Source organism: Populus alba, chromosome 6 (assembly GCF_005239225.2).
Source record: "Populus alba chromosome 6, ASM523922v2, whole genome shotgun sequence".
In the NCBI taxonomy this organism is placed as follows: Eukaryota; Viridiplantae; Streptophyta; class Magnoliopsida; order Malpighiales; family Salicaceae; genus Populus; species Populus alba.
This window is the reverse complement of record NC_133289.1, coordinates 8,359,875-8,382,790: the sequence shown is the minus strand read 5'-3', so window position 1 is coordinate 8,382,790 and position 22,916 is coordinate 8,359,875. Positions and strand designations below refer to the sequence as shown.

Sequence of the window (22,916 nt, the reverse complement as noted above, 5' to 3'; positions counted from 1 at the left end):
GAAATTTGATCGCAATTCCAATTATATTCTTGTCGGGTCCAACCCAGTTAAAAAGAAATTCAGTTTTTATTTTTATTTTAATTGTGTTTTATTAAAAAATTAAAAAGAGATTGCTTGATGACGTAACAAAAAATTCAGTTTTTGTTGTTGTGCACTTAAGAAACCATGGAAAATATAATCATTATTGGATACATTTCGTATGTAATGACATTACACATAGTTTAATGAAATAATAAAAAATATTTGATATCAATATTATTTATTTCATGATACAATAATAGTGGTTAAATCTACAATATTTAAATTAAAAATCATTAGTATTAATATATATATATTTTTAATTATTTTATAACCCCAATTTGAAAAATTTTTTAACCAAACACATTAAACTACTTTTTGTTCAACCTTAATTTCAACCACAGTTTTAACCAAACATATATTTTTTCAAACCAACCTCAACTAAAAGTATTTTTTATAAAATAATTTTTTTAAAACCACAATCACAACAACAACCGCAATACCAAACACACCCTAAATATATATAAAAAAATAACTTGTTTATCCAATTCATAGGACAACGTGTAAAAGTCATTTGTGCTCTTTAAACGACGCATAAAGCACCTCTTCCTATTAAATCTTTATTTTGTTGTTTCTTTGGAAGTGATATAGTACCCTTTTTAAATAACCCAAAAAAAAAAAAAATAGAATTAGAAATTTTAAATCATCCGAATCAAATTGAAAACCGGGGGACTAATATGTAGTTAACAAAATAATGAGCTAAACCTTTTCTTTTTTTTTTTCCTTTTTTTTTTTTCAAATTTGAAAGTTAAAAACTTGTTCTTGAAAATGCCCCGATTCAATTCAATTTATCCGAAGACTCTCCTCTCCGCCTTAACCAAACTTCTAGTCCAGGCAACGAAAGCCGAAAAGTCGTCTCCAGCCCACCATGACCATACTCCACCCCCACTGACGCGGCCGACACCACCATCCCTCCATTACCCAACCGACACAAACTATCTTCCAAACGACACGCCCATAAATTAGAAAGACAACATAGTCTCGGCCAGTGTCTTTAAATTAATTTTTTTCTGTCTAACTTGTTAAGACAAAATCAGAACGAGAAAATTGTGGGTTGGCAATGATGGAGGAAATAGGAGGAGGAGGAGGGAAACAAGGAGGAGAAGTGTGTGTGTCTAGATCAGTGAACGAAGTATGGAAAGGGATGATGAATGGGTTAGGGTTTGTAATGAAGTTGTTTTTACAGATATTAAGAGGGACTCCTTCTATGGCACAATTTTTACTTTCTTATATTGGTTTCACATTTCCTCTTCTTTCTTCTTCTACCCCTTCTTTTAAGCCATTGCCTGTTGTTGAGATTCCCTTGCAAGAAACCACGTCGAACAAGATCACAGACAAAGCCCATGATAGCAGTTGTCTTCCTGGTTATGTCTGTGATTTTGGTGCTTCTGATGATTGCCTCATTGAGAAACTCACTGTACGTGCTCTCTTTTACTGTTTCCATTATTTTTTTTTTTGTGGGTTTTGTTTAAATTTTATTTTTTTAATTTTTTTTTCGGGTGTTTTTAGTGGTTATCGGCACTATTTTTCTGTGTTTTGAATGTGGCTTGCTTAGGTTTTTTATTATACATTTTTTTCATTTAGGTTAGTTTGGTTTTAGTAGACAGGAGAAAATGAATGACATTTTGGGTAAATGTAGTAATAAATGATGAATGAAAAATTCATGCTGTTAGATACGGAACTGTTATGGATTGAATTTGGGAGTTTTTGTGTCGCATGAAGTGATAGTGGTTGTTTTAGTTCAAGTCTTGTTGTGGGAGAAAGGAAATCTGCCACTGGCCTAAATTATGATAGTTTAAATTTTTTAAATAAAAAGTTGTATAAATGCATTTTATTCTGCAAATGTAGGTGGTGCTTGACTTGGATGAAACTCTTATTTGTGCATATGAGGCTTCTAGCTTGCCAGCCATTATTCGCACCCAAGCTGTAGAAGCAGGGGTGAAGTGTTTCGAGTTGGAATGTTTCTCTTCAGAGAAGGTCTCTCTCCCTCTCTCCCTCTCCCTATATATATATATATAACCTGATACTTTGAATTTTGTCGATATCCTAGCTACATAATAACATGATCTTACTGGATTGAAGGATGTTGAAGGAAAACCAAGGATTAATTATGTGACAGTGTTTGAAAGACCTGGTTTGAAAGAGTTCTTGAAACAGATTGGTGAATTTGCTGATCTGATTTTGTTTACTGCTGGTCTTGAAGGTAGATGTTGTTCTGTTAGTTTTATTGATCTTCCAGTTATTATTTTCATTTTTCCTCTTATTTATTGTGTTTGGATTTCATACAGGTTATGCCAGGCCACTCTTTGACAGGATAGATGTGGAGAACCAATTTAGTCAACGTCTTTATCGACCTTCAACCGTTAGCACGTAAGTGCCCTAGTTTATTGCCAATGCTCTTTGTTTATAGAATATCCTGTCTGAGGTAAAAATGCTGTAACAGATGGGTTTTTGTAACCAGTTTGTGCTGTTACTTTGTTGGTTTATTGAGACACTCATTGAACCTTGGGCAACACAATACGGGGTGTGGCATCAACCTTTTGATATTGTTAGCAAACTTTCTTTATTAGGATTAAGTGGCAGAACAGAGTGTTCTTAACGGGTAGGGTTAGATTGCGAGGTCAGTCCTTGCAGCGTCACATAGGTTCCATCTTCAGACTCAGTGAAGAGAAATTTAACTTAGAATGAATGGGTTTGGTTATAGCCAGTTTGTCCTTTTTCCTCTTTGGTTTATTGAGAACCTCATTGAACCTTGGGCTGCACATGGGGTATGGCGTCAAGCAACCATACTAAACAATCATTCCCTTCTGGAGTGTGAGTGGGATTTGATCCCAAAGTTATGCTATTAGTATACTATTGGTATGGCATCAAGTGACTATACTAATTTTAGCTAGCTTGTCCACAATATTATTCGTGTTACTGAGGCAATATATATTTTATATTTTGGTATTTTAACTTGTTTGATTGAGTAAGAACTGGCATGAGTATATATCAAAGAGTAGTAAGGCTAGATAGCTAGGTCAGAAATGCCTTCGGAATGTTATGTGAGTGCTACCTCTCATCTCAGCTGGCATAATTGTTCACCTTTTTCTTTTTGAATAATTTCATGTGTAATGGCTTATAGGGTCTATGTTGCCAGTGAGAAGATTTAATTAGAGCATTCATTTTAGAAATAGTACTGGAAAAGCTAATTCTAGTTCACATATCATTGTTTACCACTTGCATGACTCCTTCCAGACTTGGAAGCCATGTGGAAAATTGTTGCTTATCTGGAAAACTGGAATAAACCACAAGTTGTTGTCATTTTATTGGATTCTGAAATGAATATAGATTGAGGACCTTGCTTGCAAATGCTGACAATCTTCAACATTGTGTAAATCACAGGGAATATAGAGAACATGTGAAGGATCTGTCTTGTTTATCAAAAGATCTCTCACGAGTTGTGATTGTTGACAACAACCCATTTAGTTTCTTGCTACAACCATTGAATGGAATACCATGTGTTCCATTCTCTGCTAGATTGCCATATGATGAGCAGGTAGGAATTCTCAGTGCATTAAGGAATTTAACTTTTTTTAATGCCAAAGAATCTTATATACTTCATTTCTGTTTGTTTCTGTCATTTGGCTTGTGCAGCTTTTGGACGTCCTCCTTCCACTCCTCAAAAACCTATCCCTACAAAAGGATGTTAGGCCTGTTCTTTACGAGAGGTTCCACATGCCTGAATGGTTTCAAATGCATGGCATTCCTGCTTCTGCTTTGACAGTGTGAGAATGAAAAAGCTGTGCGCACCTGAGCAAACAGATCTCCGTGGTAGTGTTTTGCAGTGATAAATTGTCATTCCATGTATATTATTGTTGTCATGAACAGGTGCTGGTGAAGGGAATTATGTTCTTTTGAGGAACCTGCAATGGTGCATTTCTAATAAGTTACGAAGCAGGTTTTCCATGATTGAGCAAAATCGGATTCTTTTGTAATTAGGCATAGTCAGTAGTGTTAATGATTTTGAAGGTTTTGGAAATTGCTTTTTGTTACGGATTAGTTGACTCTTCCTTTGTATAAACGTTGTGGAATGATTATTTATGATTCTTTCCTCTGTTTTTTCCGCTACTTAATACTTATTATTTATGATTGGTTAATTTTAAGTAAAACAATTTTCAATTTTCTAGGAAACATGGTTGAAACCACGTTCCCAAGCAGTCACTGTCCTTAATACACGTTTGCTAGTTGGCTTTTTTTTTTTTTTGGAAAGCTTGCTAGCTGGACTATATATAGAATCACAAGAAAAGAGTGAGGTTATAAATCGAAGCAAATATTATGTGATGTGAGTAGGCATGAGATTCTCATAATACCTCAAATGTAACAGCAATGAACGAAGCATGCACTTCACCATCTTGTTCCCACAAGCATGGATATTGTATTTATAAACCTAGCTATATGTACAGCAAGTAGCTAAGCATAAAGAGAAATATAATATAATTTTATTATGGCCACAATAGCGAGCACGATTGTTGGAGCGAAGGTAACACTTGCTTTTGAAATGTTTCCTCTGTGCACTATAGGTGAGGTGAAGCAGAAGATTACTGAGCTAACGAATTTGAACAGGAACAGGCTAAGTCTTAGGGGTGGCCATAATCTTGAAGAATTGGTGGATGATCGCACACTCGAAGAATGTCTAGACAGAGGAGAGGCAACCATTCATCTTGATGTTAGCCCCTTAACCGGAAATCCAGAGTTCGACATTGCTGTTGGGCTTCCAAATAATGATTGGAAGGCAATGAAAGTGAGAGAGACAACCACAGTGGCCGAATTGAAGGACAAAATCATGGAGCGCTGGGGCATTCCAACCTGTAGAATGACCCTGACTCGCCTTGACACAACAATGGAGGAAGATTCTTCTCCCTTGATTGATTACTATATTTCGTTGATGGGTGTCATCAGAGTTGCAGAACATGAAACCAAGGAAGTTGTAGAAAGCGAGGAGGGAGGTGAGACCTAGAATATTGGCACATCTTTAGACATATATAATAGCTTAGATAAACCATTTTCTCAATTGAATTTCGGAAAGATTCGAGCTTGACGACCAGTTTCCATAACATGCAGGCAACATAATAGCAATTCTAGCCCTCCAATAATTTCTATATTATTAATTATAATATGCCGACTCCATAGGCAATAATTGGGTTCTCACCTAGCTTAATCGATTTTTTTGTCAGAGTGAAAAATAATTCTCGTTGCAATTCTCTCCTCCATCTGCAAACTGCTCTCCAAGCTACTCGATAACTCAACTGTATCATGTATGGTTGAGTGTGTTTATATATATGATATCATGATGTGAAACAAGATGCCTTCTTTGTTTGACACTTGGGATATTAGCTAGGGAGTTTGAAATTTTGATAGTTGGATGGACGTGACATTGATAAATTATTGGACTTTTTGAACAATTTTGCTATATGTTTTTTTAATAATGTGATATTTTATAAAATAAGCTTTTATATCCAAGTTCCTTAATGTCGAAGTGAATTGAAAGGTGAGTTTTTTAATGAAGAGTTGTGTGGGAATTAAAAATCTATTTAAAATAATTTTAGAAGTATAATTTAATTAATCAGATCTTATCTGCTTCATTAGAAGGTTAACTAGTTCGAGTTCCATAAATTTTATGGTCACTGAATATTTACATGGTTGTTAATTTCATAGCCTATAGAATTAATCGATGTGTATACAAGCAGATTTGAATATCCATATTAATAATAAAAAAATCTATTTAAAATATTATATATCAGGCATGTATCCTTCCGAGCTAAATCTATTTAAAAATCCTTACAAGCAATGAAAGATATGCTATAGTACAAGTCACTTTGACAACACTTGTATTCTATGATTAATTAATATTTTGTATGTGCAACTACAATAATTGATATTTTAATCTTTATTTTGTAAATTATTAAATGTTTTTTTGTGTAGAGAAACGTAGTAAAATTATTGAACATAAGAAGTGTAGAATTGGTCTTTGCTTCTTTTCTTGTAGATAATTCATCAAAGTAGTGTGTGGTATAAAGAACAAAGATGATCATTTTTTTTTTTTTAATTTTTTGTTGCTCTTAAAACTATAGGGAGATTAGCAGTTACTGCTGAAATGTGGTTTTCCCTTAACCGCCGGTTTAAGTTAAGAGTTTATTTGGGTAATGGTTCAAGATTTTCATTTAATAAAAAAAAAAAACTTTAAAAATAAGTAAAGTATATTTATCAATTATATATGAAAATAGCTTTTATTTAATAAAAAAAGCTTCAAATATAAAATGAAGGTTGCCCTAGTATCCCACTTGTCAAATATATATAAAAAATAAAAAAATATCTCATTTATAATTTTATGCAATACCCTCATTCCCTTTGAGCCCCCACTCTATCTTGACCACCAGTTCACAGCTACTGTTAGGAGACTTGCAAGGTATGGCGGGGAAGATGCGATGGTCGCTTTTGTAATTAAAACTTGTTAAACCAGCACATGATTCTCAACTACATCCTCAAAGAAAATAAGTTCTCACCTAGATCCCCCAACAATATTAAGCATACCCACTCAAATTTATGAAAAAATGGAGACGTTTCAAGAAAAACAATACGTCCTCGTTATTGTATGAATTTAAAGGCGAAATTTCAAGATGAGGGTTAATTATGAACATGGTGAAGGAAAATGTTACCATGACAGCTAATTTGAGCACTAACTCTTAGAATTTCTCAGGAAGGTGATGTGCTAGAAAATCATTACACACTTGAATATTATGGATACAGAGAATAGGCAGTCTTTCATCTTTCTATTTGCTGATGTTCTTGGTTGCTATCATAGGTACTAATTCATCGAAGTGTTGCCCTTCACGCTGCTATCTGTTTACAATTCCTGTTCTGGACTCTTTGTTTTATGCTACCAGGGATGTCCTTGCAAAGAATTCTTGGAATCCATATAAAGGTGGAAATAACAGAAAGCAAGAAACAGAATAACAAATATCTCAAGAGCAGACAAGATTTGTTGACAAAAGAAAGTTGATGATAAGAGAGAGATAGAGAGATGGCACTTCAACTGAACCACTTCTATCCATACACTTCTAAGCATGGCAAACAACCTAAGCCTCCACTTACCTCCACCAGACCTAGGCCAACAAAATTTCAGGTCAAAGCAGCGTCCATAAATGGCAGGGAGCTCATACAGTCTGGTGCTGTCAGGCCAATACCACCGAAGGAGGCAGCCATGGCAATGAGCTCTGAAGGTTTCGTTCTCCTGGACATCAGACCAGATTGGGAGAGGGACAAGGCACGGGTGGCTGAGTCATTGCACGTGCCACTCTTTGTCAAAGACATGGACAGCAGTCCCTTAACTCTTTTGAAGAAGTGGGTTCATTTTGGATACATCGGCTTATGGACTGGCCAAAATTTCACCACGATGAATCCTGATTTTCTCCAGCAAGTGGAGGCCAAAGTTCCTGACAAAGATGTCAAGCTTCTTGTGGCTTGTGGTGAAGGACTAAGGTAAGAAAGATTGCTGTTTGTTTCTTAGAAATCTTTGTTAAAACAGGCTACTAGCCCAAAATGAAGTGACAGATACGGTTCTATAGCCACCTTGCTTTACTTTGTTGCGATGGCTCAGGTCCATTATGGCAGCTTCGAAATTGTACGCTGGAGGATTCAAGAACTTGGGATGGCTTGCTGGAGGATTCAATCGTTCTGCAGTTAGTGATTTCCCAGCTGTTGAGGGTTCAGAAAAATTGCAATATGCAACCATAGGTGGTGTTTCCTACTTCTTCCTTCAATTACTCATACTGTTGCAAGCCGTGGGCAAGGATGATTGATTGGTAAATAATGCGATACGCTCTCAAAATCTGTGAGCGTTTTGAGGCAGTTTTTTTATGGTAATGTTGGCTAGAAAGCCCAGACGTTTTTAAGCATTTCTTGACGTTGCTAATATCTAATGCTGGCTACAGAATAGCATGTTAAACAAAACACATTTCCCACTCTGCATCCCAAATCATAACAGCCATCACAGGTCAAATTGCATGAACATTCCCAATGGCAGGTACGAATCATGCAGGCTTGTCAAAAGATGAGGAAAAAGACACATTTGCCCACATAATTGAATGCCACATGCTTAAAAAATCAACCTTCAAGATCAAACAAGATCTTAGAGCCTTTAAGAGTTGAATTAAACCATGAATAAATAGTCTAACAAGGAAAGGGACATTTATTGGATTGTCTCTGTGGTGCTCCGAGTATCGGATGAAAAGAAAAGGTAAAAGCAATTGAAAAGATCCGCACTTGGCAAATATTATACACAAAGTAGCCAAGTGCTTGTGGACTGCTTTTGGATGACTTGAACACAGCTACATCAGAGAAGACTGCTGCAGAAAATACAATCAAACAAAATCAGCAAGCTCTCCGCCATCTACGTTGCTGAAAATATTTCTGCAAGATTACATACAACGATCGGAAAGAATTGCTAAATTGGGAAAAACATTACAAACAGCTGAATAGGCAAGCATGTATTGAAAGACAAACAGGAACATTCAGCAGGGCTACAAGTTCCGCAAGCGATAACATATAAATATCTGTAACAAGACCAAAACTTGAGATCTCTCAAGTCTCGAATAATCACAAGCTCTTACCACCTCCACGAGATGCTACGAGAGTGAAAAGGTATCTATCACTGGAAAGGAGCATTTCTAATCTTGTCATCCATGCCAAAATTCGAATTTAAAGATGAAGCATAAAGCAATCACATGAGATTCCTAAGGCTTGCCTCCTAATGAATTCATGGTGAGATGCAAAGCAACCAACTATGAAGATATCCAAACCATTCCTAGTCAGACTCTTTAAACTGCTAACAACTTGGTATAAAAAAATTTACAATTGTAAGCTATTCTCAGTAATTATTTTATTTTATTATTTTATTTTCTTTGGTCCTTTTGGGGGCAAGAACTTGCTAGTTTCAAGAAGCTCTATCTGTGCCCAGATGCAGCCTATAATGGCGTGATATGTGATATTAAATCTCCAATAAACCAAAGGAAACAATAAGATTTTCTTTCGTTTCTTAGTGATATGCAGCAGTTCCAAGCTGCATGGTCACACCTCCAGGACCAAGAACAGGTCAGTGAATCAACAATACAAGTAATCACCTGGTTTTAACTTTCTTAAATTTGACAAGGGAACAAATCTTCAATAGAAAACAGCAGCATGTCCACAGATATCAATCATTGGCGTTTATCTGAGATTGTTTTAACAAGAATCAACGAAGTTAACATAATTTTTTAAATCAAAGAAAAATCAGCAGAAGTAAAATAGAATAATTATGTCGATGTTGTGCATACTGTCAAATCTTTAGAGTAAGAGCACTGGGACAACAAAGAAGCCAAAATAAGCAGCCAAACACCAGTAATCACAACACTTTCTCTTCACTTACAGCTAAAAAAAAATGCCTCAGTCCCACATCAAGGAGCACATACATAAGCATATAAGTTTCCAGATTATCATTGTTAAAGACAGAAAACAAATAGCCATCAACTGATCAAAGGGATAATAAGCTATTAATTAAAGATAGAACATAAAAGGTGCCATATATTTGACCATTGACAAATAAACAACGCTACCCAAGATAGTAACACCATCTAAAACATAACAAAGTACAAGAATTATAAAATCTCGAAAACATCAAATCCAAAAACCAACAATCTTAATAAAATTACTACTATCAAGCACCAACTTCTTTGAACCTCACCTTGAGCCACCCCCAACAAACCACCAAACCCCCCCTCCTAATCCGACCGACTAGCAAACCTCTCCACCTTCTTATCATTCAAATTAAGCCCCACCATAGCCTCACCAAGCCCACAACTCACCTCAGCCAGCAACTCAGGATCACTATAATGGGTAACAGCCTGCACGATAGCTCTCCCCCTCTTAACCGGATCCCCACTCTTAAAAACCCCAGACCCAACAAACACCCCATCGCATCCCAACTGCATCATCAACGCTGCATCAGCAGGAGTAGCTACTCCACCCGCTGCGAATTGCACAACAGGCAACCTCCCGAGCTGCTTTGTCTGCATAACCAAATCATAAGGCGCAGCGATCTTCTTTGCAAAGGTAAAAACCTCATCATCATCCATATTTCTCAACATCCTTATATCCCCCATCACAGACCTAACATGCCTAACAGCTTCAATAACGTTGCCCGTGCCCGCCTCGCCTTTAGTCCTAATCATTGCCGCCCCTTCCCTTATCCTCCTCAAGGCCTCACCCAAATTCCGGCATCCGCAAACAAAAGGGATGCGGAAGTTATGTTTGTTAATGTGATTGTCTTCATCAGCCAGTGTAAGAACCTCGGATTCGTCAACATAATCGACACCAATCGCCTCAAGGATTTGGGCTTCTACGAAATGCCCGATTCGGGCTTTCGCCATGACAGGGATGGTCACTGCTTGTTTTATTTCTTTGATGAGCTGAGGGTCGCTCATGCGTGCCACACCACCTTGTGCACGGATGTCGGCGGGGACTCGTTCTAATGCCATGACGGCGCAAGCTCCGGCTTCTTCGGCTATACGGGCTTGTTCAGCGGTGACCACGTCCATTATGACCCCGCCTCTGAGCATTTGAGCTAGGCCTACCTTAACGGAGAATGGGGATTTTTTGGTTTCTGTTATTGTTCCATTGCCGTAGACAGCCACAACTCCGGTTCCTGCCATTTTTTTCAGAGGGAGAAAGGGAGAGATTGGTTTTGGATGGGTTGTGAGAGAGAGAGAGAGAGAGAGAGGCGGCGATTGAGGAGAGGGGGTTGTGGTGTTTAAGTAGTGAGAGCGGTGGGGCTGTTGAATGGTTCTTATTTATTTGGAAAACATCGAATTTAGTCCTAACATTATAAAGGTGTATTCAATTTGATTTATAAATATTTTTTATTCTTAAATAGATGGTTAAAAAATTCTTAAATTTCAAATTGGCCCAGTTATAATGTGTCAATTAATAAAATTAATTTTTGGTGAATAATTTGTTTTATCAAATTGAGCTTGGTTCGAAGGGGGTGAAGGCTATTTCATAATTTTGTAAAATGGTTTTGATATAGAGATTAAATGAGAGTTGGGGGACTAATCTGAGTAGCCTTAATTCTTACTGGTTGAGGAGGGAGGCTGTGTCTTGATGATATGAGATTCTGATCAGACGGTTGAAAAGAGTCTTGGAGGGGGTGGGGTCAGGTAGATTTTCGGAACTTGGAGGCCACGCCTTCCTTTCGATATGCGGAACCTCGGTTTGGGGAATCAGATCAGCTTACGTGGGGAATCAAGGTTCTTTTGTTTATTTGACTGACAGGAATTTTTGCCCTACCCAATTTGCCTCGGATGTCTGACGGCCTATTATTTCATTTTTGTTTTATTTGAAGTAACAATTGATCGGTTTTTAAACTGTTTTTGTTTTTATAAAAATATATCAAAATAATTTTTTATTTTTTTAAAAAATCAAAAATCTTAAAAATTCCCGTCCTACTATACAATAGTGTGTAAAAATCATCACATGTTTGGTGACATTTTTGCAAATGTAATTTTTAATTAAAAAAATTTAATGATTTTTTACAAGATTTTATTTTTTTAATTTTTAACTTGTATATAAAAACTATCGAAAAAATCATTAATTTAATATATTTTTATATAAAGAATAGTTGAAAAACATAAAAAACAAGTTAAGGCATTAACAAATCACTTATATATAAATGAAAGGATAAAAAGAGTAATTAAGGCATGACATATAAATCAATTTAATATGGAATTTTTTGAAAAGCTTAAATGAAGGCAGGGGATTTTTCATACATCGGACGACGCCTAAAATAACTTATTGTAGATTGTATGAGATGATTTGAAATCAAAATTGTATCCATATTTGACCCCAAAAAAAATCCTGGACAGGCAGACTGTACATGGCCACTAGTATATTCAGAAAATACTTTTTTTTTCTCTCGTACTCGATGGAGAAAAGGCGAGGTGATAAGGTAGGATTTTAAGTGGCTGGGACAAAAGAGAGGAAGGCTGCGGCTCATTTCCAATCCTGATAAAATTTATCCTCCCCACGAAGAAAGTGTGGAAATGGTCATGCAGCCGTCTTCGATTTGTCCTCCTCATTTTATTTCTCTTGTTAAACATGATTAAACAATGTGGGGTCAAGGGGGATGGGTTTTGGAAAAAGGTTTGCATTTGTTGACTGTCGTTTACTCTTCTGGGTCGCTTTCAGTATGAAAGAGCAAGCAAATCTTTGTTTTGCTTTCTGTTAAAATATGATTGGTAAAGTACTTAGTCTAATTAAGTTTGATTGTTTTTCTTTTCGTATGGCGCAGCTGATTGATTACTGGTCATCTGGTTTTAACTTTTAAGATATGACGGGGAGCATTACCAGTATTGAAGCCATATGCAACGTTGTCATGAGAAACAACTCTCTCGCCTCCGCTGGTTTCACTAGATATTAGAGATCATTTCTTAATTTCTTTTGTTATCTATTTAAACCTAAAATAGTAAATTAACCTGATAAAAATCAAATCATCCTGTTGATCAGCTCCTTGGGTCGCAACAAAACCAGACATCACGTTTTTGCCACATAATGAAGCTCTCGGAGACCAGATATGGAAAAACAGAAGATAACATATTGCATTAAAACTTTGGATCCTGGGTCCTAGGTAACATGTATTCTACGCCTATACAAAGAGATAATGAATGTTACATGGCGGAAGGGTCAAAACAAAAAACAAAGGGCATGGTCTTCCACTTCAAAGAATAAGCTCATGCAATCGCATCTGGGCATGAAAGCAAGCAATGGTGTAGATGCAACTACTCTATGTTGCAAGTTATTACCGGATCTACAAGGTGTTAAGAATGTAGCTTCATGTTGCTTAAACTGTAAAAATCTTCCTCACCTTCTTCAAATTCCTTTGACATGTAGGGCAAGTACCATCAGCTTCTGCTATCCTGCGAAGATCAAATTTAAACATAAATTGGCTTCTTATTGGTCAAGATGATTGTCGCAGAAGGAAAAATAGCCTTGCATCAGTAAACACAATCAGTATTGGCAAAGACCAAATTTTATTCAGACCATTTCTGACTAGTAGCTAATGACCCAGAAGAGTGAGTCAGAAGTAAAATAACGCTAAATAGCATTCCGGAACTTTAAACGTTTTTATTGATTCCCTGCGATATTTGAAAACACTAAAATCATCAGACTCTTTTTATGTGCAATTGCTATTATGAGACAGAATAGAATACCTTAATATGGCATGATATCAACTTCAAATAGAAATCATGACATTCCACAAGTCCCACCCAACCAAACCATGCCGTGATCAGCTTGTTCTAAAGGTCATGCCTAATAATTGGTGTCAGGTTGAGATTGTGCCTAACAAAGGATGCAGCCATCTAGCTTCCATTAAAACAATAGTCCAGTAATTAAAAGATACTATTAAAGTGCTCCGATAGACCAACTAAAACACTGAAATGGTTTCCAAGCCTCTCTAGGTCTCATCAACTCTGCAGACAGCATGGTTTTAAATATCGAGTATAACCAAGGAATGTGAGACATTTAGACTGCTGATATTTTACCACTTATCACGGAAGGGGTTATCTTGTCCACTACCATCAAAGAGCATCCGCATCAGCCAGCAACACTCTGATTGTGATTTAAAACAATGACATTTTACAATACCAAAGGCCTAAGCATGGACTTGTCGCATTCTAAATACTTTCTGTAACCATATGCATATTAATAGTGCTTTCCTCATTTTAATATGCGCCATCTACCAGGTGCCAACTAAGTCTAAAACACATCCTAGGGTTACACAGGGCACGCCCTCACAGACTAAAGGAAGAATTGATGCATTTACGTCATCCCCAGTGTGCCAACCTTAATTTGTCACGAGGTCCAGAAAGTGCTGTTTCAAGATCAAATAAATAATCTAAATTTGAGGGTGGAGAGTGATTACCTTGTTCCACATGCAAAACAAGCAACACAGTGCCCACATGGGAGGAAGAAACATTCCCTCGGAGCATCAAAGCAAAGTGCACAAAGACGACGGGTATTATTGCCATTTTCACCATCTCTTGATTTCCCTTCAATGGAACCAGCTGCAAGAAAATCTTCAAGATCCTGCTCATCGTTTGAGACAGAATCATAAGATGAGCCCCAACTTGAAAGGTCATCATCTTTACATGAAAGCAAGGGGGCTCTCTGAGCTTCTACCTCTCCAAACAGAAGTCTGGTTCCATCTTCACGAATGCATTGAAACTTGTTCAAGAAGTTGAATGCCGCTAGTATGAGAACTGTCATTCCACCTACAGGCAGAAAAACACGTAAACATAAGATATCCCTGTGTCAATTAAAGAGAGGAAATACAAGAATAGAGTATACCTATGCCGACAATATATGTGACCCATCTTGGTACATAGGAGACTTTGACATTCCACTCGTCACTTTCTGAACCCTGAAGCAAATGAAAAAAAAAAAAACATGGATAAAGGTTGGGAATCTTTAGTTCTACAGACTATTTGATGATGATCTTTTCTCTGGTAGTCCTACTGAAATCTATAAATACAGTACTGTAAGAGTGCCAATGGGACAGCCTTAAAAGAAATGGAACTCCAAAGTGACGTCTAAAGTGGGAGTGGTACTTCTAAAACTTATTCTTTTCCTCTTCCATTCAACAAAGCTCTCAACTCCAGATGTTGGCCTTACATTAAAACAGAGGCGTTACAGTGAAGATAAACAGATTTACCTGTTCTGGACCGAAAGAGTTTAAGACAGCAACATTTCCATTGGGAAACATAATGTTCAAACTACACTTGCCATCAGTAAATGTACATTTGTAGTAAGCTTTGCTTGTATTGTATTGGAAAGATCTTACTCTGATGGCTAACTGAACCTGTTTAAAAACAAAAAAAAAGACTCGCCCAAGTAAATAGTGCAAACAGCCATCCAGGAAGGACACAGGACTGTTTCAAAATCAACACAAGTAGAAACAAGATTATAAAGTAATAAAATGAACACAAAGATATTCAACGCATCTGATATAGCACATATGAAAATAGGCCATTTTTTTAGACTCTTTGAATATATCTTAAGTAGGTTATGGGTCTAAAGGGCTGACTTCCAGAACCCTGCATGAATGCACTATAAAAATATATATAAATATATTTTGCCTAAGATTTTTGTATAGAAGGAAGGATACCATAACAGTCATCTTCAGGGTTATCTGCTAGACCGATTATAGAACCTGGGGATGATGACAATGGAGAGGGAGAGGGAGGGAGGGGGGGGCCTCTGTCACTGGAGTGCAAATGGCCAAAACCACAAAATACTTTTTCATGTTTTGTCTACAAAGTTTGTCCTTTCAAATGAGCTGAAGCTTAGGTTGACAAGAACATGAATGCTCTCAACGTAGAAAAATTGTAAACTTATCAAGAGATGAAAACAATGTAAAGAAAAATAAGCACCTTTTTTGCTATTTATGGCATAATTCACGGGTCAAAAGGTGACGTTAGCCAAATACTAATCCATGTAGATTCTCATATTCTTTTGTAAGTGAATCAAACAAAAAAATTATGTGGTTCAAGCACCAGTGGCACAAGGAAATTTTCATATTTTGCACTTATCTTCCAACGTAGAAAATATCATAATGATAAGGTGCACCGGGTGATCTAAACATTGCCCAAAGGAAAATATTTTAGCAAGTTCAATACAAGAAACAAGGATAGGCAAGGTCCTAAATTTTCAGATAAAGTATCGTTCATGTCTTTTTATTCTTCAATTACTTAATATGATGTCTGGGAAGCCAACTTATTCTTCAATTACTAAATATCATGTCTAGGAAGCCAATGAACTACAAAAACAAAGAACTGTCTATCTGTGGATCGTAATAGAAGAAATGAGATATTTATGGATTAAATCTTTATTAATTGCTTGTGGAACATTCCTGCAAGAAGAAACCAATTGATTATAAATAAACAGGTCCAAATGTTTGCAAATTACCTCTACTTTCTCTGAGTTCAAGTTACCCACTGCAATATAGTAGCTTGCAGAGGTCAATATACTCTGTTGGACAAAACCACTTGCTGCGAAGAAAACAAATTCCATATCAGTTAACATTTTTATACAAAGAAAACATCTAAAACCACAACCTTAATCTCACCTTGAATGACATTCCATGATAAAGTGGTGTTTGGATAAGTTGGATCCTCAAGCCATTGAGAAAGGCCTTCATTCCCTGCGATTTCCCAGCTTCAGAATCACATGAAAATAAAACTCAAAGTCCAATTTTGTAGCCAACAAAGAAAGATAACTAATTCCGAATTCACATGGACTCATTACATTTGCATACCTACCCTAGAAGCAAGCACAAATGACAATTCCAGAAAAGCCAGAAAATATATCTAATAGTCAGTTCCTAAGCATACCTTATGCAATTACAAGTAAAACAGAGGAGCTCGGGGAGTTCACCCTGTATGAGATATTTATTTGAGATCCCTTATTCAGAAAATATACGAAGTCCTGGAGAACAAAAGCAAAATAAGCATAAGAACATTCACAAGCACCAAAACCAATTCAAAACATAACTGCAAGCATAGCTTTACAGACACCATTGCACAGAAAAAAACACCTGCCTTGTGAGAATCGGCAGGAACAGAGACATCAAGAGTTCTAGACCAGGTCCGTACAACATCAAGCGGAGGAGGTTTATAAAACCCATATAGCATCAGCCCCGGATTAGTATCATACAACTGTTCCACCTAGAGAAAACCAACCCAAATTTATCAAAATTACAACCCAAAACACCATATCAAGTTCAAGAACCTCTTTTAATTCAATAATGGAAGTACTGTATCTAAACCATTAATTCCCGTCGGTGCCAGCTTTAAGAACTACAGATACAGATAAAATAAAATAATTTACCTTTATAGACTGCACAAATAAGGGATTAGGTGGTAAAAGAATCGAGCATTTCGGTCCTAGGGTTAGCCTCATTGAACCAAAAACCCCCAAAATCAAAGTCATGGACACTGTCAAATTAACAACCAATTATAAGATGCTAAAACTATCTACAAAATTTAACATTGAACAGTCTAAAATCTGATCTAAAAACAATTTAAAAAATAATAATAATAATAGAGAGAAAAATGATACACGAAAGACAAACCAAAGAAGCAGAATGTGAGAACCACAACGACACAAAACCACGTGCAATCTCTGATAGCAGATAAATCATCAAACCCAAAATAATTTCCACGGTAGGAAAGGTCAATGTATTGGTGTTGCAGGTACTCTATCTCTGGCTGTCTAAATTCAAGTTGACGAAACCGTTGATTATCTTCTTCGTGGACTGGAAAAGAAGCGTGATTCGAAGAAGAAGAAGAAGAAGATGCAGCAGCGGAATAATCCCTAGAAGAAACTGAAATTTGACCTGGTTGTGCCATTCTAAGAAGCAAAATGGGATGGATAATTTAATTAAATGAGTGAAAAATTGAAAACCCTAAGTAGGACCTAGAGGGAGAAGCTGGGAGCAAACCTTGGAGAAGTTGAAGATAAGAAGATTCCATGAGAGTTGATGATACAGGCTGAGTTACTGCAACTAACCCACCGATCAGTCTACTGTTTTCGAAAAGAGACCACGGACTGGTTGTTGTGAATTTTGGCGGGGTTTTATTTTATATTTTGGAATGCCTAAGCTATGGACACTTGTCTGATTAAATGACCTTCCGAGTCCTTGGATAATTTATAACTGCAGATAACCTTTTTTATTTTATGCGAGAAAAGCTAGTAAGATCCTCCTTCGGACCTTTGTCTCCTTGTTATGCGTGGGCGAGTGTGTGTGTGTGTGCAAGTGTTCTTTTAAATGATGTAGCCTTTATAAAGACATACTTTCTCCCTCAAGGGTGTTTTAGATATTTAAGTTCATGATAAAAAAAGTAAAAAAAAAAAAAAATAGATAGAAGAGGGTAGCTTAGTCGTTTGATTTTTAAAAATTGTTTTTTAAAAAAATGATAAAGCTTTGCCAAATACAATTCCCTTTATGTTTGTATGATGTTTTCGGGGTGTGTACTTCTTCTCTACACCAATCAGAGAGAGGTGGTTTTTAATATGGGGTGAAGGTACGTTGGCTTAATTTTGATTTTTGACTAATGACTCCACTTCAAATTAGATTACTATATTTTTCGTTGGTATTGCAATGTATGCTATCATTTTCCCGGTTAGTCAAAATAGGCTTAGTTGGCAGAAAAGAGGAAAATGACATTAATCTCAAATTTCAACTCATATTTCATTAAGACATTTAAAAAATGTATTATAATTTGGAACCTGTTTGTTGAGAAATTATGAACCAAATTTTTGAGAAAACAAGCACGATTGAGCTTGATAGTATGTCAAGCTTGGGCACGCTCAAGGAAATAAACATCTTTTTTTAGGCACGTCAAAAAAGATGATTATCCTCTCTTGGCACGCCCACAAGAATGAGATAATGTGGGTCTGGCAAACATACCAAACTTAAGATACTTGGACTTGACATTTAACATGAGTCTGGAAAATATGTTAGATCCAAAACATTTGAACTTAGTAGTTCACTAAGTCCAAACAACAATGGGTCTACTTGGAATTGATAGTCTGATACATTCGATGGAATGACCATCCTCCCTTAGGCACGCCTAAGTGAACGGCCACCTCTTTCTTTGGGCACACCTAAGAGAATGATCATCCTTCATTGGTAAAACAAGAGAATGAGATAATATGGATATAACGAACATGTTAGACCCAAGGTACTTAGACTTGGTATTGAGTCAAGCCCAAAGTAACATGGATTTAGCAAACATGTCAAACTCAAGGTACTTTGACTTGACAGTCAACCAAATCTAAAGATAACATGAGTCTGGCAAACATGTTAGACCCAAGGTACTTCAACTTGGCCATTTGCCAAGTCTAAATTGGCATGAGTTTGACAAACATGTCAACACACGACACTTGAACTTGACAATCCGACAAATCCAAGATAACAACTATCTTCTCTTAGTACGCCAAGAAAATGATCATCTTCTATTGACACACCCAAAGGAAATTACCACATGCTCTCTTTGGCACGGCCTAAAAAAAATGATCATCCTTTCTTAGGCATGTCTAAGAAATAATCATCTTCCCCTGGCATGTTCAAGGGAATGACCATCCTACTTGAGACACGTCCACAAGGATGACCCTCTTCCCTTGGGTCTAGCATAGGGGAAAGGGAAAAAGCTCAGCCTCCATATATTCAACTACATCTAACATCTAGGATCCTAATATCTTTAAACATTTTAAGTGTATAAAAGTCTTTCAAGGACCCACTACATTTCTATTAAATATTAATATAGATGTAAGGGATATTTATCCCTTTTTAAAAGCTATCACGATAAAATTATAAGATTCATAGATTATAAATACATCATAAAACCTTCAAATCAAAGGTTCACAATCTTCATATATATTTTCAAAGCATTTCTTTATAATATTATTGTATTTTTCTCTCTCTAAAAAATATTTATTTAAGTATTGGAGAGTCCCCACCTCTATCAAATGAAGATTTTTTGCAGATATTAGCCACAAATCACCTTGGTCTACTAAGCAGTAAGTATAAGCTATCAATTACATTAGCTTGAAAGAATAGAAGAGCTTAATAGGATCAATTGATTAACCAATTATCTAACCCGAGAGTCTTGTTACTAGGTTGCTTGAATTTGTTTGTACTTCATTGTTTTTTTTCTAGTTGCTTTTTATCACTTATTAATTGACATGAAAATTTAGTATGAAAAGTTTGTGTGTAAATCATTATCCTTAAATGTGAAGGGATATTAGTATATTTTCCATAACAAACTGGAGGGATTGAGAGTATATTCTATAATTTTCCTACTAAAAAAAAAAAAAAAAGCATAAACCAATGTCAATGGGCACGGGCTGAACTTGAAGGTAACTAATCTTGCTAAGCAATTTAAATATGCTAAAAATAACAGAGGAAGAGATGGCCAGAACTTCTCTCAACAGCTCAACAAATTATCAGGCTAGCATAAACTGAATCTGGTAAAGTAGTTATTTCTACAGAATACACGTATTGCCAGTATAACAAGAGGAAGTAAATTAAGGAGGTCACGTACGTGGATGATCAGAGAGCACAATTTTATTTTTTTATTTTTTTACAATTCCATTAAACCTCATCGCATAATCTTAATGGGAGATCTTGAAATGCAGGCAAGGGAAAGAGCTAATGAACCCAAGAGTAAAATCCAAAAAGGATGGAAAGTTGTTGGTTTTTGCAAGAGAGGATGGTACATGCTACGAAGAAGTCTCAATATCTAACAATGCAGTGGACAAGTCAGAATCACAGAGGCAGTCTCTCTCTCTCTCTTGTTTTTTTTTTTTTTTTTCCTTTTTGTATCACATACATGCCTCCATTGTTGTTTCTTAGAGATGGTTTGCCTTCTTCTTTTTGCTCTTAGGTGTTGTTGTTGTTCTTGTCCAATTCCTTTTCTTGAGAAATTAATAGAAGAAATTAAGCATATTTATTATTTTGATTCCCCGTTTGTTCATACCGAGAGGAGGCGATCAAAAGGATTGTTGAAATTATTTTCATAGGAATGGCCGGCCGGCAAGCTATGTGAGCTCCGAATAGCTAATGTTCATGGTGCTGTGCAATATGTATCCTAGCAAACACTTTGAGATTTTACTGCATCTATGTTTATTTGATAACAATCTCTGAGTTTTCCTTTTCTTTTCTTTTCTATCCATGAACTATCTCAAACTATTTGGTGATGTTAGTCCAGAAGAACATTTGTGTCTGGTATTGAAAATAAGATGATGACAACTTATATTAATTTAACAATGAATGGTCAATGATTACACGTGTGTTTTATACATATAGTTGTAGTTGCTTTTTAAAATGTTTTTCATGCTGAAATATATTAAAATAATATTTTATTATTTTTTAAAAATTATTTTTAAGATCAGCGCATTAAAACGATTTAAAATATAAAAAAAAATAATTTTTAGTAAAAAATAAATTTTGAATTTTGGTGGAGCACGGTTTACACCGTGTTCCTAAACACCCTCGTAGTAGTGTGGTTTTTAAAAGTATTTTTTGTTTAAATCTTTTTTATATATTTATATAAATTTATAAACTTTAACCACTAATTCAAACAGTTTCATTCCAATGATTAAAACAGTTTTTACCACTAAATATTTAATAAGGAAAAAGAGAATGAATTTCCATCTAAACTTTATCTTCTGAAAAAACTGTCAAAACTAACTAAAAAATTGAAGAAAAAAAACATGGAAAAGCTGCTGGTGACCGAAATGTATGTGTTCATCAACCCTTTTTTTTTTTTTTTTTTTTGGTGATAAGTAACTTGCATTAGTGAAGCTGGGAAAACCTAGAGTAAATAGTAGAGTTTAGGTTATTGGTCACCAACAACTTCCTTTATATTATTTTAATATACTAATCTCAAAAATAATTTTTAAAAAATAAAAAAAAATTATTTTAATATATATATATATATATATATATATATATATATATATATAAAGGAATTGCTATGGGCAACCTTTTGTTTCCAGATGAGTATCGGTTTGAACAATTCAGTTTGACCAAAACATTAAACAAAAACATTAATTTTAAAACGAACCAGACAGAATGAAAGAACTCAGCTATCGGTTTTACATTTGCTAAAATCAAATAATCACAATCTTAATTACTGAGCTTTTAGTTGGGTTATTTTTTACAAGCTTTTATTTAATAAGTATTTTAGTTTATAATATAATGAGGTTTTTTGTTTAATTTGTCTTGACTCGATTTAGGTTAATTTTTTTCAGTTTTTACAACACAAAAAAAAAAAAATCAAATCAAACTATTTTTTTCATTTTCTAACCAGAATTATCCAAAAAAATTAGAAAATTATTAGCTTAAGTTAATTCGATTAATTTTTTTATTGAGTTGTTTTTTTTCAATATAATAGATATCTAAATTATCCTTATAAACAAATACAAAAAATAATTTTTTTTTAATTCTTAATATGATAAAAATATATATAATTAATTGTTTTTATTAGTATTTGGATTACTTGTTACTACTTACTAGTTGGATAAAATTAAATCAGACGCCTACACATCTTACATAAATAAACCATAATTACCAACTTTTTTGTATTTAAAAAAAAAACTCGTTTAATAATTTTTTTAGGCTAAGTTGATATGGATAACCTTGAGTAAACCCGCTCGATCTATGACCTAGGACTTGTTTGGGGTCAACTCTTAGGTCGGGGTTAAAAACCAGGATTGAAAAAATAAGGATTATATTTGGTATTAAAATAAAATAAAACAATGAGGGATGAATAAAAAAAAATCAATTAAGAAAATAAATGAAACCAAAAGAAATTATAATGAAAAGAATGAGGATCAAATTAAAACAAAAATTAGGTATGAAATTGAAAGGAAAATCAATTAAAAGAAGGGTGAAAAGTAAAATAAATATCAATTAAAAAAAAGGATCAAATCTAGCATAAAAATAAAATTAAATGATAAAGAATGAAATTATATATATATATATAAAGAATTTAAAGCAAATATAAAATAATACAAAAATTATAAGGACTACAATTGAAATTATACAAAAATTTAGGATATTTTTTTAACTTAGGGTGGGTGAATGAGAGAGAAAAAAGGGTGGAGGAGAGAGAAATCAAGCCGCTGCCTTCTAATGGCCGTACCTAAAATAACATGCGCTGGTTAGGAAGAAGTATTGTCTTGAGACGCTTCGCCTGAGACGG

General features: G+C 35.2%; 3 protein-coding genes and 1 pseudogene across 8 annotated transcripts; 2 read left to right on the top strand and 2 right to left on the bottom strand.

Annotated features, from left to right (window-relative positions):
* Nucleotides 1-840: 840 nt before the first annotated feature.
* Nucleotides 841-4,174, top strand: LOC118048466 (uncharacterized). Its single transcript, XM_035058152.2, has 6 exons — nt 841-1,495; nt 1,927-2,055; nt 2,161-2,281; nt 2,367-2,448; nt 3,463-3,616; nt 3,715-4,174. The coding sequence occupies exons 1-6, from the start codon at nt 1,139-1,141 to the stop codon at nt 3,847-3,849; spliced, it is 978 nt and encodes a 325-aa protein (XP_034914043.1). The 5' UTR covers nt 841-1,138; the 3' UTR covers nt 3,850-4,174.
* A 2,808-nt stretch (nt 4,175-6,982) lies between these two features.
* LOC118048434 (rhodanese-like domain-containing protein 10) lies at nt 6,983-7,976 on the top strand. The gene is made up of 2 exons (XM_035058103.2): nt 6,983-7,599; nt 7,718-7,976. The coding sequence occupies exons 1-2, from the start codon at nt 7,142-7,144 to the stop codon at nt 7,917-7,919; spliced, it is 660 nt and encodes a 219-aa protein (XP_034913994.1). The 5' UTR covers nt 6,983-7,141; the 3' UTR covers nt 7,920-7,976.
* Nucleotides 7,977-8,197: 221 nt separating this feature from the next.
* Nucleotides 8,198-10,900, bottom strand: LOC118048433 (probable pyridoxal 5'-phosphate synthase subunit PDX1). Of its 6 annotated transcripts, none has more exons than XR_004687470.2 (3): nt 9,839-10,900; nt 9,240-9,328; nt 8,198-8,529 (listed from the first exon to the last, which is right to left on the bottom strand). XR_004687470.2 is itself a non-coding variant. In XM_035058102.2 (2 exons), the coding sequence occupies exon 1, from the start codon at nt 10,803-10,805 to the stop codon at nt 9,876-9,878; it is 930 nt and encodes a 309-aa protein (XP_034913993.1). In that variant the 5' UTR covers nt 10,806-10,900; the 3' UTR covers nt 8,198-8,529; nt 9,839-9,875. The 6 variants fall into 6 exon arrangements, 3 of the variants coding, with proteins under 3 accessions (XP_034913993.1, XP_034913992.1, XP_073266118.1); XR_004687469.2 differs by having other exon boundaries at nt 8,198-8,465; XR_012170168.1 differs by having other exon boundaries at nt 8,198-8,462.
* Nucleotides 10,901-12,722: 1,822 nt separating this feature from the next.
* LOC118048435 (E3 ubiquitin-protein ligase APD2-like) lies at nt 12,723-17,839 on the bottom strand (annotated as a pseudogene).
* Between the last annotated feature and the right edge of the window lie 5,077 nt (nt 17,840-22,916).